Below are 15,441 nucleotides of genomic sequence, written 5' to 3'. Positions count from 1 at the left end.
AATACGTATACATTTATACTCATTCATTCACCTAAAACCTTATAAATATCCCATTACCCTTCGCCTTAACCAGGTACTTCAGAATCTTGCCAGAGTCGTGAGATTTAAATGGTCAGGAGACCAGAGAAAAGGTCAGAAAAAAAAAGAAATAAAGAGAAAAGAAAGGTAAATCAAAGTGACATCCAGCACCGACCAAACACTTCCTGCCTTCCCCATGATTACAAAATCAAAGTCTTACGCCAACCCCGGAAGCCTCTAAATTCCAGCAAATTTAGCGAGATCTCAAGAGCCCAGAGGAAAAACTAAAGAGAGGAAGGAGGGAAGGATCGATAAGGCAGAGTGAGATCAATAGAAGCCAGTACATCCAATCCATCAAAGTGAAGTCCAGCACCAACAAGACCCCTCCTGCGTGGTTACAAAACCGGAGTCTTATGCCAACCCCAGAAACCTCATACTTCTAATAAATTAAGATCTCAAGTGACCAGAGGAAAAACTAAAGAGAGGAAGGAGGGAAGGATAGATAAAGCAAAGTGAGAACCACAGACACCAGCACCAACTGATTCAAGGGGCTGTGGGAGGGAGAGGGTACTTCTGTTGAGTTTCAGTAGATGCTGGTGCGACGGATCTGGCATGCATAAGGACCACCACCAAAGAAAGAAGCCGTCAACCGCGGTCCAGCAAAGCGAGCACCCCCCCCCCCCGGAATCCCCAGGCCGCGGCAGCACCAAGGCCACCCCCAAGCCACCCGAGCGGACACCGGTCGGCGAGCCGACCCAGACACCCGGAACACCCCCGCCCCAGCCCCGGCCCACACCCCCGAGCCCAAGGCCGCAGAACGAGGCCCAGCGGGCCCCCACAGCGCCCCACCGGTCCCCAGCCCCCATCCCCCCACGACCCCCCCGCACCCCACCCAAACCCGCCATCCACCACGACCCAGGCCCCACCACCCCCGACCCCCAAACCCCCGAACACACCCCGACCCCCAGCACCCAACCCCCCACCCACCCATACCTCCACCCCCCCCCCCCCAAACAAGCCGCCCCCCCCCGACGGCCGCCACCCCCCCCCCGCGAACCCGGCCCCCCGCGAGAACCCCCCACCCCCCCCCGGAAACCGGCACCGGGCAGCAGCGCAGAGAGGGAAGATGTGCCCACCCCACCCCACCTCCAGCCGCGCGAGATTTGCACAGCGGCGGGAGGGGGGAAGCAGAGGAGGAAGCACCAGGGGAGAAGGCGGAACACCAGAACACCGAGCCCGGTGGGGAGAGGCCCCGGCCAGAGTACAAGTGACACCTAACCCTGTTACTGAGTCCGCCAGCTCGCCGACTGGCGAGCTCTACCCTTATACCGTGAATGTGGCCCCACCCAGTGTATATACAAGTGTGTGCGTGTGGTGCATTAAAATTGGGAGCAGGTGAGTCGGAGCAGAGGGAAAAAATTTCCCCTATTCCGACCCACCCGTATCCCCCCCCAAAAAATGAATATGTATATGTGTGGTGCATTAAAAAAGGGAATGGAGGGACAAAGTGGTGGGGCAGGGACACAAATGGGGGGGACCACAGCGCTGCCAGGCACTGCAGTCCATCCCCTCTGATGGCTCCCCGCCCCAACTCACCCCTCCCCTTGGACGTGAGGTGCATTAAAATTGGAGGGGAGTTGAAGGGTGAAGACGGTGTTTCCACCCTTCCCCACCCCACCAAGAAATGTGTTGTGTGCCCTATGTGTATATTTACAAAGTGTATAGTGCAAGCTAGTGAAGTGAGTAAGAGGAGCGACCAGCGGGGCCTCACCCAACCCGGCGGGTGTAGGTGGCACGCCCGCCCCCCAGCACCCCCACCCCCTGCCGCCCCCCACCTCATCCACCCGGCACCACAATGGGCGGACAGCCAGCGCAGCAGGGCTACCGGACAGCCCACCGGCCACCGGAGCCCGCCCGGGGCGCCAGGAGTTATACCGGAGTGGGGCAGGCCCCAAACCCTCGCCCGGCCCCCGGAGCCCGACGCCCGGGCCGAGGAGGGAGCCCCAGGCCCAGGGAGAGGGAGGGGGAGGGGCCGCAGGGCAGACAGGGAAGGGGGGGGGGGGGCGGGGGAAGCGGGGAGAAGACGACAAGAAGGCGAAAGGGCGGCTGCAGGGCAGGAGGCGGGGGGGGAGAGGAGGAGGGAGGGCGACAAGGGAAAAGGGACCGGGAGGCAGAGGAGGATGGGCGGGAGGAGGCGAGGAGGGAGAGGCGACGGGGGGGAGGAAGGGGGAGGGGAGAGGGAACCACGGGGCACACCGGAGGCCCACCCACCCCGAACCGCGCCGCCGGGCACGGAGCAGCGGACCGCGCCGGGACGGCACCGCCCCGGGCACCAGGGGAAGCACCCCAACACCGCACCCCACAGGGGGCCCAGGGAGCGGCCAAGACGCAACCGCCACCGAGCAGACAACGGGGGGGGGGGGGGGGGGCAGAACCACCCCCGCCCGACCACAGGGGACGGCGTCAAGAAAATTTACTAATTAGCATGCAGTAACACCAAGTGTTGATGCTTAGTGCCCACTAGAAATAGATCTTAAGGAGTTATTGAGTATAGTGTCGTATAGTGTGGTATGCTCGAGCCCACTAGCAGCAACTAGGTTCCTGACTATATAAAAATAAAAACAATCAGATACAAAATACCAAATACAGGAGCAGCGAAAACAGAAGTTGTAACGATGTGGTGGCTCTCGTTAACAGGCAGAATCTTGGCAGGATTAAGTTGCCAAATTGAGATTAAAATATTCTATGTACATAGACCATATTTGTTTAAATCTTGATACTTGATTTTTATTTAAGGCAGAGATTTTTTCCATTGAGATATAATTTATTAGTAAGTTTAACCAGTGGTCGATATTTAGAGATTGTTTATTTTTCCAATTGACAAGGATTATTTTTTTAGCAATAGTAAGGGCTATAAATATAGATTGAGATTGTTTACATGGTAGCTCAGTTATTGTTAAGTCACCTAGTAAACACAATCTTGGAGATAAAGGAAGCCTACAGTTTAATATATCAGCGAGCTTTCCCAAGATTTTAGTCCAGAAATGCAGCACTGGAGTACATGACCATAAAGCATGAAGATAAGTATCGGCAGTGTTTTGTGAGCACTGGAGACAAATGTCGGAGTCAGAGAGTCCCATTTTTTTCATCATATATTGTGTAATATATGTTCTATGAAGTATCTTATATTGGATAAGTTGCAAATTTGTCTGTTTGGTCATTTTAAATACATTTTCACAGATTTGGGTCCAAAAGTCTGGTTCCGGAACTATAGACAAGTCTTTTTCCCATTTTAAAGTCGGTAAATACGTTTTATTTGTGTATAAAAATAACTTATATATTTTTGATATTTTCTTTATTGTTGTTGGAGAAAGCTTTATAATATCTTTAGCTAAGACAGGCAGTTGGAGCGTATCCTGAAGTGTTGGGATTTGTTTCTTAACCATATTTTTAACTTGCAGATAATGTAAGAAATTTCCCTTTTTTATTTCATATTTCTGGACCAAGTTTGTATACGATATAAACTTATTATCTGAGAAAAGATGATGAAGGTGTGTAATTCCTTTCTGCTCCCATAGGCTTAAATGGAACGACTGATTATTAAGTTGAAAGTCGGGGTTATGCCAAATGGGAGAGAGCCCACAGGGCGCCAATTGGGAGTTTGTAATTTCTAATGCCTTCCACCAGGCAGTCAGGGTGGCGGCTATCATTGGGTTTTTAAAACAATGATGTCGTCTTATTGATTTTGTAATAAAGAGTAAATCTGACAGTCTAAGATTATTAACTATTATAACTCAAGGGCATCTCTAACGCTTAAAAAAAAAATCAGCAACATGGTGGTCGTTGGGTTTTTCAATGTTTCTTTTCTTTTTCAGTCCGAAGGCTTCAAATTGATTGATTGATTGAAATGTCAATTGTGACAATTGCAGCATTATTTCAAAACGTGCAGACGTTAAGATTGATGTGAAGAGAAACGAAGGAGGTCCTGAAAGGGAAAAAGCTGAAGTAACGAGGCGGAAACTTAAAATGGCCGTTTTTGTTGTTGTTGTTGTTGACCATAAGAAGAACTTGTGGAAGGAGTTGGACAAAGTCATGCAGGAGAGACTCGTTACAACAAGCACATTAAAATTCACATCATTCCAATTCATAACAAGAAGTTAGGTAAGTGAATAAATACATTAAATAGAATAAACATCAGACAACAAATGTGTTGAGTTATCCTCCACCCGTTGTTGCTAAAAAAAATATTAATTCAATATTATACAGATTAAAATAATAATAAATAATATATAAATAACTTTTTGTAAGTACACAAGTAAATAAAATTTACATCAAGAAATTAATAACAAGAAGTCAGTGAATAAATAAATAAATAAATAAATAAATAGGCTTATAGTTTTTTAGTTTTGATTTCGTTTGGATTTTTTTTAATTCAGTTGTATTGTATTGCTGTTAATGTTTTATGTTATGTTATGTTTTTTTTTTTGTGTTTCTGTAAAGCAGAATATAATAGCAGCAAATTACATATGGAATAGTCAGTAAATATTTTATTTTTATGTCATTAGGATTTAAATACAACTTTTGAAAAAATATTGAATGGAATGAGGCTTAAATACATATTCAAAATTTTATAATTAATATTTTGTAATTCTACATTTTGTTAGCACGCCGGATGACGTCATTAATTGTGAATAGGAAATCTTTTGGCGTCAACAATTCAGAAAAAAAACAACTTACAAATATATTAAATTAAATATAGATATTTTTAGTTACAGGTAAATAAAAATTGTCAATTGAAAATGAAAAGGGTGTTCACATATATATATATATACACTTAGAAAAATCATTTATATTATATTATGATGATCTGAACGTTTTTATTTTTGTAATGGAAGAAGAATGCACATGCATGAAAGCGTTTAAAAAAAAATTCTCTCACCAGCAGTTGAAATTTTAGATTTTTTTTTTCCCAACACAAGACTTTGCCAGGAAAAAAAAAATCCCTCCAAAATTCATCAATTGACCAATCAGACAACGTTAAAAATGTTGTTGTTCCTTTTTTAATCAAGTTGAGTTTGCCCAAAGGGAAACACAAAAACAAGCATCACATCAAGAACAAAAAAAATGAACTGAACCACAAGAAGTGCCAAGAAAATAATCATAATCATAAAAATTAATAATCTGAGATTTTGTTGAGCCCCAAATTTCCAAATTTTTTTCATTTTGGATTTTTTTGTCACCACATACAAAAAAAAAAAAAAAAAGCCTGACCTGCCAACTCCAACTTTTTCATTTTTCTATTTTGGCTCGCAAATGTTTCAGTGCAAACAAGACCAACAATTTTGCATTATTTCCCTAAATATTAAAAAAAATAAAATAAAAGTAAAAAGCATCATGATGGGTTTAGGACAGTTCCAGTCGTTCAAGTGTAAAAAAAAAAAGGAAAAGAAAAGAAAAGAAAAAAATCATTTTTGAAAACTAACAACAACAAATTGTAAAAACATCAACAAACTCCTCAAAAAGCAGCACAACTTTTAGTGAGTCACGTTTCCATGGCGACGTCAGCTGTGTGAGAATCATCAGGTAAAAAATACAGTGATGAAGGATAATCATTTATATATTATATATCTATAGATTTATATCTTTTTTTTATTTATTTTTTTTAGTTCAGCTGCCATCAGTGAACACACACACACATTTACACACACGTTGCATATAGAAGACAAACTAACCAGTTTTCCTTTTGCATCATTTTCCACGCCTTATGAGTTTTGTTTTGAACTTAAAATATTATTATTATTGTTATTATTATTGGAGGTATGTTGACCTGAGAATTACAAAAAAGTCAAAGATTGTTTTCGACCCTGATTGTCTTTGCACATTTAAGGCTCATTTATATGTGAATATTATTAATAATCGTGGGGGGAAAAAATGGATTGTCTGCTGCAAAACAATTCTGTCAATAAATAATAGTTTGTCCGTTTGAGGCTGCAACATCCTCATCACATTTTAAATACAATAAATACAAACAAAGTCCTGATAAATAAGCAAGAAGTGAATAGAAATATACTTTAGTGTTGTTTTGTCCCTTTTTTTGTTGTTGCCCCCAACAAAAAGTTCCATATACGCTTTGAAATATAGATTATTTTTGTTTGTCTTCTCCTTCCTGGTGATGAAGAAGAATGAGGATTTGAGTATATTTCAGTTTAGAAAGGCGCTGGGTGCGAGCCTCTTCTGGTGCGCCAGCACGCCCGGGAAGGCCGCCGACGCGCCGGACGCCGAGAAGCCGCTCCGAAGCGAGTGCGGATGAGGGGGACTTGCTCCTGCTCCTGCTCCTGCTCCTGCTCCGCCGCCGAAGCCCTGCTGCAAATGCGGCCCCTGCGGCTGCTGGCCCCCGGGCCCCGGCGGCGGCGACACAAAGTACCCGGCGGCCGGAGCGTGCAGGCCCACGCCGTACGAGCGGCCGTGCAGCTCCCCGCCGTTGGCCAGCTGCTCCACGGCCGGCAGAAGCGAGCCGTAGCCGGCGGCTTGTCCCGCGTGCAGGAAGCCGGCGGAGGCGCCGTTGTAGTGCGCGTGCGCGTGCGCGTGCGGGTGAAGCGACAGGAAGGGCGAGAGCTGCCAGTAGAGCGCGTTGGCGGGCGGCCGCTCGCCGACGCCGACGCCCGCCTGCTGGTGCTGGTGCTGGTGCTGGTGCTGGCCCAGGCCGAGCGGCGGCGCGAAACGCAAGCCGCGCTTGAGCGCCAGCTTGCCGCGCGACGTGGCCGAGCGCCTGCGCAGTTTGCCGGTGGTGCCGCCGATGAAGACGTCGTCGCTGCTGGGGTCCAGCATCCAGTAGTTGCCCTTGCCCGGGTCGTCGTAGTGGCGCGGCACCTTGACGAAGCACTTGTTGAGGCTCAGGTTGTGCCGGATGGAGTTCTGCCAGCCCTGCTTGTGCTCGCGGTAGAACGGGAAGTTCTTCATGATGAACTCGTAGATGCCGTTGAGCGTCAGGCGCTTCTCGGGGCTCTGGCGGATCGCCATCATGATCAGCGCGTTGTACGAGAACGGCGGCTTGTCCAGCTTGGTCGCCGCCGACGACGCCGGATCCTTCTTGGTCGTCGCGTCGTCGTCCGTCGTCGTAGCGGGCGCCTTGTCGGGCTCCGCCCCCGTCGCAGCCTCCGGCGACCTCGCCGGCGACGCGCCGCCGCACTTGCTGGACGGCAGCAGGAGGCTTTTGATGCTGAACGACGACGAGCATCGCAGCGGCTCCTTCGACTCCTCCATGCCGCAAAAAAAAAAAAAAAAAAAAAAAAAAAAACACGAAAAAAAAAAGTTTTCACAACACTTTTAACAACAACAACAACAAAAACAGGAAGAAGAACGAAGAAGAAGAAAAAAAAGTCCCGTCCCGGTCTTTTGCCGTCCTGGCGGGAAACTACTGAGTGACAGCCACGGGAGAAAGGCGCGCGAGGGGATGAGAGAGGGAGAGAGAAAGAAAGAGAGAGAGAGAGAGAGAGAGAGCGCGTGCTCGACAGTGCGAGAAAAATGAGTAATTAAGGAGGAGCTTCAGCGACAACAAACAACAACAACAACAACAACTTCTCTTTTCTACTTTTTGCTTTTTCATTCCGTCTCCTATAGTGCGAAACAAACCCCCCAAAAAAGTAGAAGAGAAAAAAAGGAAAAAGTCCGGCGTACGTGACGTAACGGTTTGCGCGTGCGCGCGCGCGCGTCGGCCGCCTTTTGTTTTCTCAAGCGCAATCATCGTGTGGGCAAACAACGCGCGCGCACGCACGGCGCGTGTGCGCTCATGCGTGTGTTTGCTCGGGGTGGGGGCAAACACAAACGCAGACAGACAGACAGACAGACGCGACGTTGGCGCCTCCTGTCGGCAGCGGATGGGACTGCAGATCCACACAAAAAATGATGCCTCAATTGCGAATATTAGGTAGCAAAAACAGAATGAAAAATAATAATAATAGCAAGCTCTAAAAAGACATGAATTTTGTTTTACTGACAAGACAATTCAATGAGAAATGTTGTCAATATCACAACAAATAAGCAATAACAAAATTCTGTACAAACATTCCAATTAAATCATGAAGCAAAATGACATATGGCAATCATAAATTCAAAAATAATCAACCAATTCAACTAAACAAGTAATGTTTTTTGTTTTGTTTTTTAAATCTTTTTGACCTTAACTGACCTTAATTGTTAAACAAAACCAGTTGAAAAAAAATACAATTAAAATCAGAATTTCATTCTTAATTTATCCCTTGTTATTCACAGTACTTTTCAAAATCCCCTATATAGGTTTTTTTATTAAAAAAAAATATTATTTTGTAAGGAGAAATAGGTGACACAAAATAGCAAAAGATATTTGAAAAACTTTGTAGAATGTGTCAGTTATTATTATTATTAATATTAATATTATTGACCCACTACTGTCCACCTAAGATGAACAAACCAAAATTACACATGAATATGGTCATCCAAAATAAATTAAGTTGTTCCACAAAAAGTTTGGGAAAAAAAGGCCATTAATAAATAAAAAAATCACAATTTCATACTTTGCCATTTATCCCTTGTTATTCCCAGAACTTTTCAAAATCCCATATACGTTTTTGTTTTATTAAGAAAGAATTTGAAGTTGAGAAAATATAAAATTGGTAAGGAGAAAAAAATGACCCAAAAAAATAGCAAAAAAAATTTTGTTCAACGTGTTTTTGCATGCAAATTATTCATGATTATTTTTCATGTATTTATTTGTTATGATTAAATTGGCTGGCTAGATTTTTCTGATTATTTTTTGCACTCATTTTATGCGAAAGTGCGCCTCGCCGCATCATATTTGAATCACTAAAATGCGATTGGCGTGTGATCGATTAGTTTCATCTGCAAGTGGTTTTTGCTGTTTGTTTGCACTCGCTGCACATCGTGTATGACAACAGTGCTCAAATCCAGATTATGCGCGCGCGCATAGTGTCACCGTGTGCTGTATTAAATCTGCCGTGTGTGTGCGTGACAGATGGTGTTTGTGTTGAAGTGCATGCGAGCCGCCAACAAAAGCTTCCTTTGGACCCCATTCACAAGTATGACGTGCACACGCACACACAATTATTAAGTCGCTCCCAGATCAGCTTATTTTACTCAACGAAAACCATCAAACTAAAATAAGAATCAAAGAAAAAGGAAAATGCCTTTAAAAAAAACAACAACTAAACTAACTGAAAGTGACGTTTTCATTTTACTTTATTAAATATTGTGCACAAGTAATACACATTAAAATACAACAACTAATACTGAAACTAACGCAAATGAAACTAAATCTAGCATTTTTTTTAAACTAAAACTAATGAAAACTAACAGAACCACCCTGAAAACTAATCAAAACTAAATGTTGGTTAAATAAATAAAATAAATAAATGAATTAAAAAACAAAAATTAACACTGAAACTAACACAAACAAAAATAAAACAGCATTTTTTTTCAAAAGCTAATAAAAACTAACAGAACCACCCTGAAAATGAATCAAAACTAACCAAATGTTCGTGAAATAAATACATTTAAAAAGCGAAAACTAATACTGAAACCAAAAAAAAAAAAAAAAAAAATCTAAGCTTTTTTTTAAAAAAGTAAAACGAATAAAAACCAACAGAACCACCTTGAAAACTAACTAAATGTAAATAACAAAACTCCAAATGAAAATAACGAACTGAAATGAAAAATTGCAAAACTCTAATAAAAATAATAATAATAATCATAACCCTGCACAGTCGGAGTTGCGCAAGTGAAATGTTTGTTCCTGTTTGTGCATTTTGAATTGAGCGTTTCTGAAAAATGTCTTTGAGTAAGTTGAGGTGACGTTACGTCGGCAAAAGAATCCGACCGGTCGTCGTCGTCGTACGTCCAACGAAAGCAGAGTAGCTGACGAACTTGACTAACTTGTTGTGGGTGAAGGCGCTGGAGACGCAAAAAAAAAAAGAAAAGATTTTGGATCGCAGACGTTGACAAATGGACTTGACGTTCCCAAACGTGTTTGCTTTCGTCTTGCCGTTACGCTTGCGAACGTTGACGTGACGTTTGAAAAGGAGAACGTGCGCTGCGCCGACGGAGAAGGCCGACTCGCTGGCATGGGCACACTCACTTTTTCCAACAGCTGCTGTTTCCAAAACATGGCCGTCGTCACGTCACGTCGCGTCACGTCAGGCCACTGGATCGCCGACTAGCCCGCACACGCCAGTGCAGGCCGCTGAAGTCACATGTCTAGCCACAGCCAATCCGCTCAATCGACTGTCTCTTTAAGCCAAACCGAGAAGTGTGCGTTTGTCGGATTATTACCTCCTCTGTGCATCTCCGCGGCCCAATGGGGGTTTCTCGTTGCTTCTCGTCTAGTCGGGTTTGTTGTCCGCCTCTCGATGTTCAGCCAAAAAAAAGTGTCAAAACTCTTATTTGTGTCTGCGTTTTGGGATCCAACACTGACGGACATTTTCCTTTTCTTTGCGTACGTCGCTGCTCGAGTGGCAGGAAAGGATCAATCGAGGTATTCTGATGCCCTCACATATGGGAAAGAGGAGCTTTCTACTTTAGCCGTTACTTTGACTTTGCCACGAAATTCGCCTCAATTGACAGTCACATTTCCTCATTTCGATGCAAAGCTTCCAAAATTGTCATCTTGACTTTGCATGCAAATTTGAATTGGAAGTGAAATATTTGCAAGCGAACTTCCCGGCAACAAGTTTTCAACTTTTTTGACATGCGATTCCGTTCCAATATTGATGTGATGTTGACGCTGATGGAAAGCAGCACATCGGTCGCGTGGGGTCGCCGCTTCCTGGATGTCGTCCAAGAATTTGGACAGAAAAACGTGACGGACGACGCGGCGCGTCCTGTCGAGCGTACGTCGCCGCCGCTCGCCGAGTCTTTGGCCTCCGCCCGCCGCTGACCCCTGTCGACTCGGCTGTCGACTCGGCGCCGACTCGGCGCCGGTGCTCGTCTCGGATGTTGACGAAGGGCCGAGCGGCCGACTCGAGGTTGACGCCGGCGTGTCGTGCGCTACCTTTCAAAACAACTCTTATCAAATATGACAGCATCATCGCACGCGTGCCTTCGACCCGGCGGGGGGGAGGGGCCAAGGAGGAGGGAGGACTTTGTGTCAAAGCGAGTCCGAAGAAGCCAATGAAGCGATATTTTCAGGGATTTCCTCAACTCAAAATAAGTTTAAAAACGTCCCGTGTTGCGAGCGTCTTCATTGGAGTGAAACATGACGTCGCTATCAAACGCAAAACAAATCAATACAAATACAATCAATAATCACATCAAATCGATGACTCGGGAGAATCGGCGCAATTCTTTTGAAAATTCTGCCCCTAAAATCAATGTCTTCTTAGCAACGTGACATTTACTTGACGTGTCTATCACAAGTAGACCCACAAAAAAAAACGTCTCTTGTGAAAAGACACCAAATGTCGGCCATTTTGTTATGAAACTTCTCTATGAAGACTTTTGCTAAATTCAGCCCCAAAACATTTTTTTCTTAGTGGCATGAAATTTGGTAGAAATGTCTATTATATACATAAACCCACAAAAAAAGTCTCTTGAAGCGAAACGAAGTCCACCATTTTGGTTTGAAACTTCCATCTTAGTACAAAGTCTGTTGAGTCTCGCAAGTAAATATTTTGAAAAGTTTGCCCCAAAATCCATTTCTTCTCCGCAACATGACATTTGCTCCACATGTTTATCACGAGTAGACCCACAAAAAACATCTCTTGAAGCCACGTCTGAAAAGACACCAAATTTCAGCCATTTTGCTTTGAAACATCTCTATGACGACTTTTGCTGTTGACTGCTTTGAAGAAAACAAAATTGAGCCCCAAAAAACAGTTTTTATTAGCAGCATGACATTTGGTAGACATGTCTATTATATGTAGACCCACAAAAAAGTCTCTTGAAGCTCTGTTTGAGACCAAACAGCAAGTCCACCATTTTGGTTTGAAGCCTCCATCTTAATACGTCTGTTGAGTCTCGTTCATAAATATTTTGAAAATTCATCCCCGAAATCGATTTCTTCTTAGCAACATCACATTTGCTCGATGTGTTTATCACGAGTAGACCTGCAAAAAAAAAGCCTCTTGAGGCCATGTGTGAAAATTTCATCCATTTTGTTTCGAAGCTTCCATCTGCGTGTCGAGTCCGAAGGCTCAAAAAGCAACAAAATGTCTGCTAGCAAATTGAGGGTGACTTATCACCATCCAAGTTTGTCGTGAGCGGACCCACAAAACGCTTTCAGCCCATAAAAGGCACAACAAGTGGAGCATTTTGATGTCGCTTTTCGGATTCGTTCCGCTCGGACAAACTTGCGAGCAAACTGGACGCACGAGAACTTGACAGATTGTCAACGCCAAATTGTGACCAGCGTCAACTTTTCACGACGACGTGCAGCAACTTTTGATGACGCGCCGAATAGCAAGAAACTCGTAAACAATCGTTTAGTTTAGTTTTTTTTGCGTGGTGAAATTGCTGTGGGATTTCCTTGCAACTCTGCCTCCTCTCATCAAATCGTCCTCATGGCTGGCGAGGGCCCCGTTGGTGCTTTTTCTTTTTTTTTTTTCCGTCTTCTTACGTTGTTATTCCGGCGCCGCCGTTACACGACAAAAAAGGTCAAATTAAGTCAGGCGGACGCGTCGCCCGCATTCAGGTCATGGCGAGTTCACGGCTAATAATAGAACGGCGTGTTCCAGGACAAACCCCCCCCGCCGCACCACGTTAGGCTCCGCCCACAGCGCGCTGCACACGTGCAACATGCACCCCCCACCCCCCCGCCAGGCTTTACCCACACACACACGACACGTCATCAACAGTGTGCGGGGGGGCAAACGTCAGGTTGAGTCGCCGCTTACGCCGCCGGCGAGCCAGCGTCCGTTACAAATCAAAACATTTGCTTCATTCAGTCGGGGATGTTCAGCACACGCACGCACGCACGTTGGGGGTGCTCACACACTGACCTACATTGATGCGAGGGCGCTTTGACTGCTTATGAATGAGTCGCTCTGACTCGATAAAGGAAATGAATGTTTGGTGCAGGTGGAACGACTTGAGTCAAGTCACTTAACTTCAGTCAGTCCAACGTCAAATCATTCAACTCATTGAGTTGACACAATAAGAATTCAGGTGAATATTTGAAATTGACAAGTGACAAACTTTGCTTTCCGTACTTGAGAATGGAAGAAAACTTTTTGGATCAAATTTGAAACCACGTTTGAAACTAGTTTTGTGGGAACCTCACGATACCACACAAGGCCCACAAGAACCATCTCACAATATTATTCGATTATCAATATGTTGCTCAGGTCATCAATCTACGATAAAACTACTCACGACATCAACTTGTTTTTTCATTGAGAAAATGGTTCCTTTTTGTACCATCACTGAAACAAAATATTCAAGCTGGTGTGTTATTGTTTTTTAAACAAATACAAATGTCTTCATAACAGGGACAACTTTCTGTCAACAAATTGATGTCAAATTGTTTCATTTTATAAACTGTGACACCATTTTTTTGTGTAACATTGCAAAAGTAAATAAATTCATGACTTAAATATTCAATCCAATGAAATTAATATTGATATCGCTCAGAAATTGTGTGCTTGAAAAAGTCGAAACATAAAACAGGTTTGAAAATGTTCAAATTGAAGATATAAAGACGTTTTTCATCAAAACGTACGCAAGAGTTGCTGGTCAAAGTGTGCTGACGATTCTTCTTCGCCTGAAGACTTGCGTCCATTTCCCTGCCACTCTTATGAGACGCTCCCCCTAGTGGCCCGCCAAGTCATTGCTCAATAAGTCATCAACAATGGAGCCCTTATCGTGGCTGGATATCAACTACAAATATTGATACAAGTGTGATTGCTGGTAAAGATTGTGAATAAATCCGTTTTTTTAAGTGATTATTTTACAGTTGCTGATGTGATTGTGCAGTCATGTGACATCCTCACTGATGACATCACTGCCTGTAACCTCTCACAACCGCTTCCTACGCGTTTGTTTGTTTGTTTGTTTGTTTGTTTGTTTTGACGACGCGTTACAAAACAAAACAAACCAAATGTTGTTGTCATCACCAGCTGAACTTTTGCCACCTTTTGCATTCATTGGCTTGATTTGATGCAAGCAGCTCGAACCCGACGCAATCTGATACGTCAGCACAATCCCATCAAGTCCGATGGGCAACATTTTCCTTGAGCGTCAACGAGACCTGGCTTAAGTCAAGCGTTGGCGTGTGCGCGTGTGAGGCAAGCGTGTCGGCGCGTTCCTCGTGGGCCACCGTCCAGCTTTAATCCAAAGTAGATTAATGGGTCACTTTAGTCAAGTTCACGCAGGGTTCAAGTGAAGGTTCACGCAGAGTTCAGCTCACACGCACACGCGCGCGCTCAGTCGGAGCGAGCGCGGCGAGGAGGCGGAATCAGTGGGCCGGAAACCTTGAAGGGGGAACACCCGCGCTAACGAGGAAAGGAAAAAACTAAAAACAAACATGACCAGTGTCAACACAAGCAAACAAACAAGCGTGAAAACACAACGCGCAAACTACACACACGCACACACACAGGTTGAGAGAAGCAACAAATGATCGTCGGAATCGACGCAAATCAAACGCACACCTGCGACACAAGCACACACACGCAAATGACGTCACGCGCGTCGGAAAGGCGCACTAAAGTTGGAAGAAATACAAATTGGAAATGTTCCAAATATTCAAGCAAGCCAACTGATAAGCATGAAAATGTTGGGACGGCCCCATTTCGATCACGTGATCGATCGGAATCGGACGTTAACTCCCGATGATGATTCAAAGCAGAGAATCTTAATAGCCAAAGTTTGTGCATTAGTCGCACCCAAAGAAAAGCAATTGGGGAACGGCTTGATTTGACGCATTATGCAATCAGCAATCAGTACTTTTTTTTTTTTCTGCCAATAATCGGTATCGGCATCGGCCTCCCAAAAAAAAACATTTGGGTCGGGCCCTCGTAAATACGACCACGTATAACACCAGACGGCAAAAGTTGACGTCACGCCAAAGAAACGCGCCCGAACGTGACCTCGCGCACGTCGCGTGTTGCCGTCAGCCGACGAGCCGCAAACGTGACATTCGCACACCCGACTTGACCCCAAGCAAGCTGCCCCATTTGCATTTACAATCACATTTGCATAAGCCCCGCCTCCACACAGTCACCAGCCAGCTAGCGAGCTAGCTAGGCTGGGCCAAGATTCCGAGCGGCGCGAAACAACGGGGTAAGCAGAGCTGCGTCGACTTTCTTGTGCTGCCTCTTTCGCGATGATGTCATGTTGCGTTTGCGTCAACTTCGTCGTCAACGTGACAAAAATGTTTTTCATTCGTTTTGTTTGTTTGACAACATTCACACTCAACATTTTGTGCGTGTGTGTGCG

At 44.7% G+C, this 15,441-nt stretch overlaps 2 protein-coding genes across 2 annotated transcripts in view; one reads left to right on the top strand and one right to left on the bottom strand.

Annotated features, from left to right (window-relative positions):
- acyp2 (acylphosphatase 2, muscle type) overlaps positions 1-15,441 on the top strand; it is a 36,786-nt gene that overhangs the window by 15,476 nt on the left and 5,869 nt on the right. The gene's annotated exons all lie outside the window — the stretch shown is intronic.
- On the bottom strand, positions 5,243-7,653 carry foxg1b (forkhead box G1b). The gene has a single exon (XM_077496369.1). It carries the CDS (start codon positions 7,279-7,281, stop codon positions 6,220-6,222), a length of 1,062 nt encoding a protein of 353 aa, XP_077352495.1. The 5' UTR covers positions 7,282-7,653; the 3' UTR covers positions 5,243-6,219.

The sequence above is a fragment of the Festucalex cinctus genome, chromosome 14 (genome assembly GCF_051991245.1).
Source record: "Festucalex cinctus isolate MCC-2025b chromosome 14, RoL_Fcin_1.0, whole genome shotgun sequence".
NCBI classification, from domain to species: domain Eukaryota; kingdom Metazoa; phylum Chordata; class Actinopteri; order Syngnathiformes; family Syngnathidae; genus Festucalex; species Festucalex cinctus.
The sequence above is the reverse complement of the archived record's forward strand: the minus strand, read 5'-3'. Positions and strand labels throughout refer to the sequence as shown.

Excerpts from the sequence above, each read along its gene's own strand:
- foxg1b (XM_077496369.1), bottom strand. The coding sequence starts at position 7,281 with ATGGAGGAGTCGAAGGAGCCGCTGCGATGCTCGTCGTCGTTCAGCATC.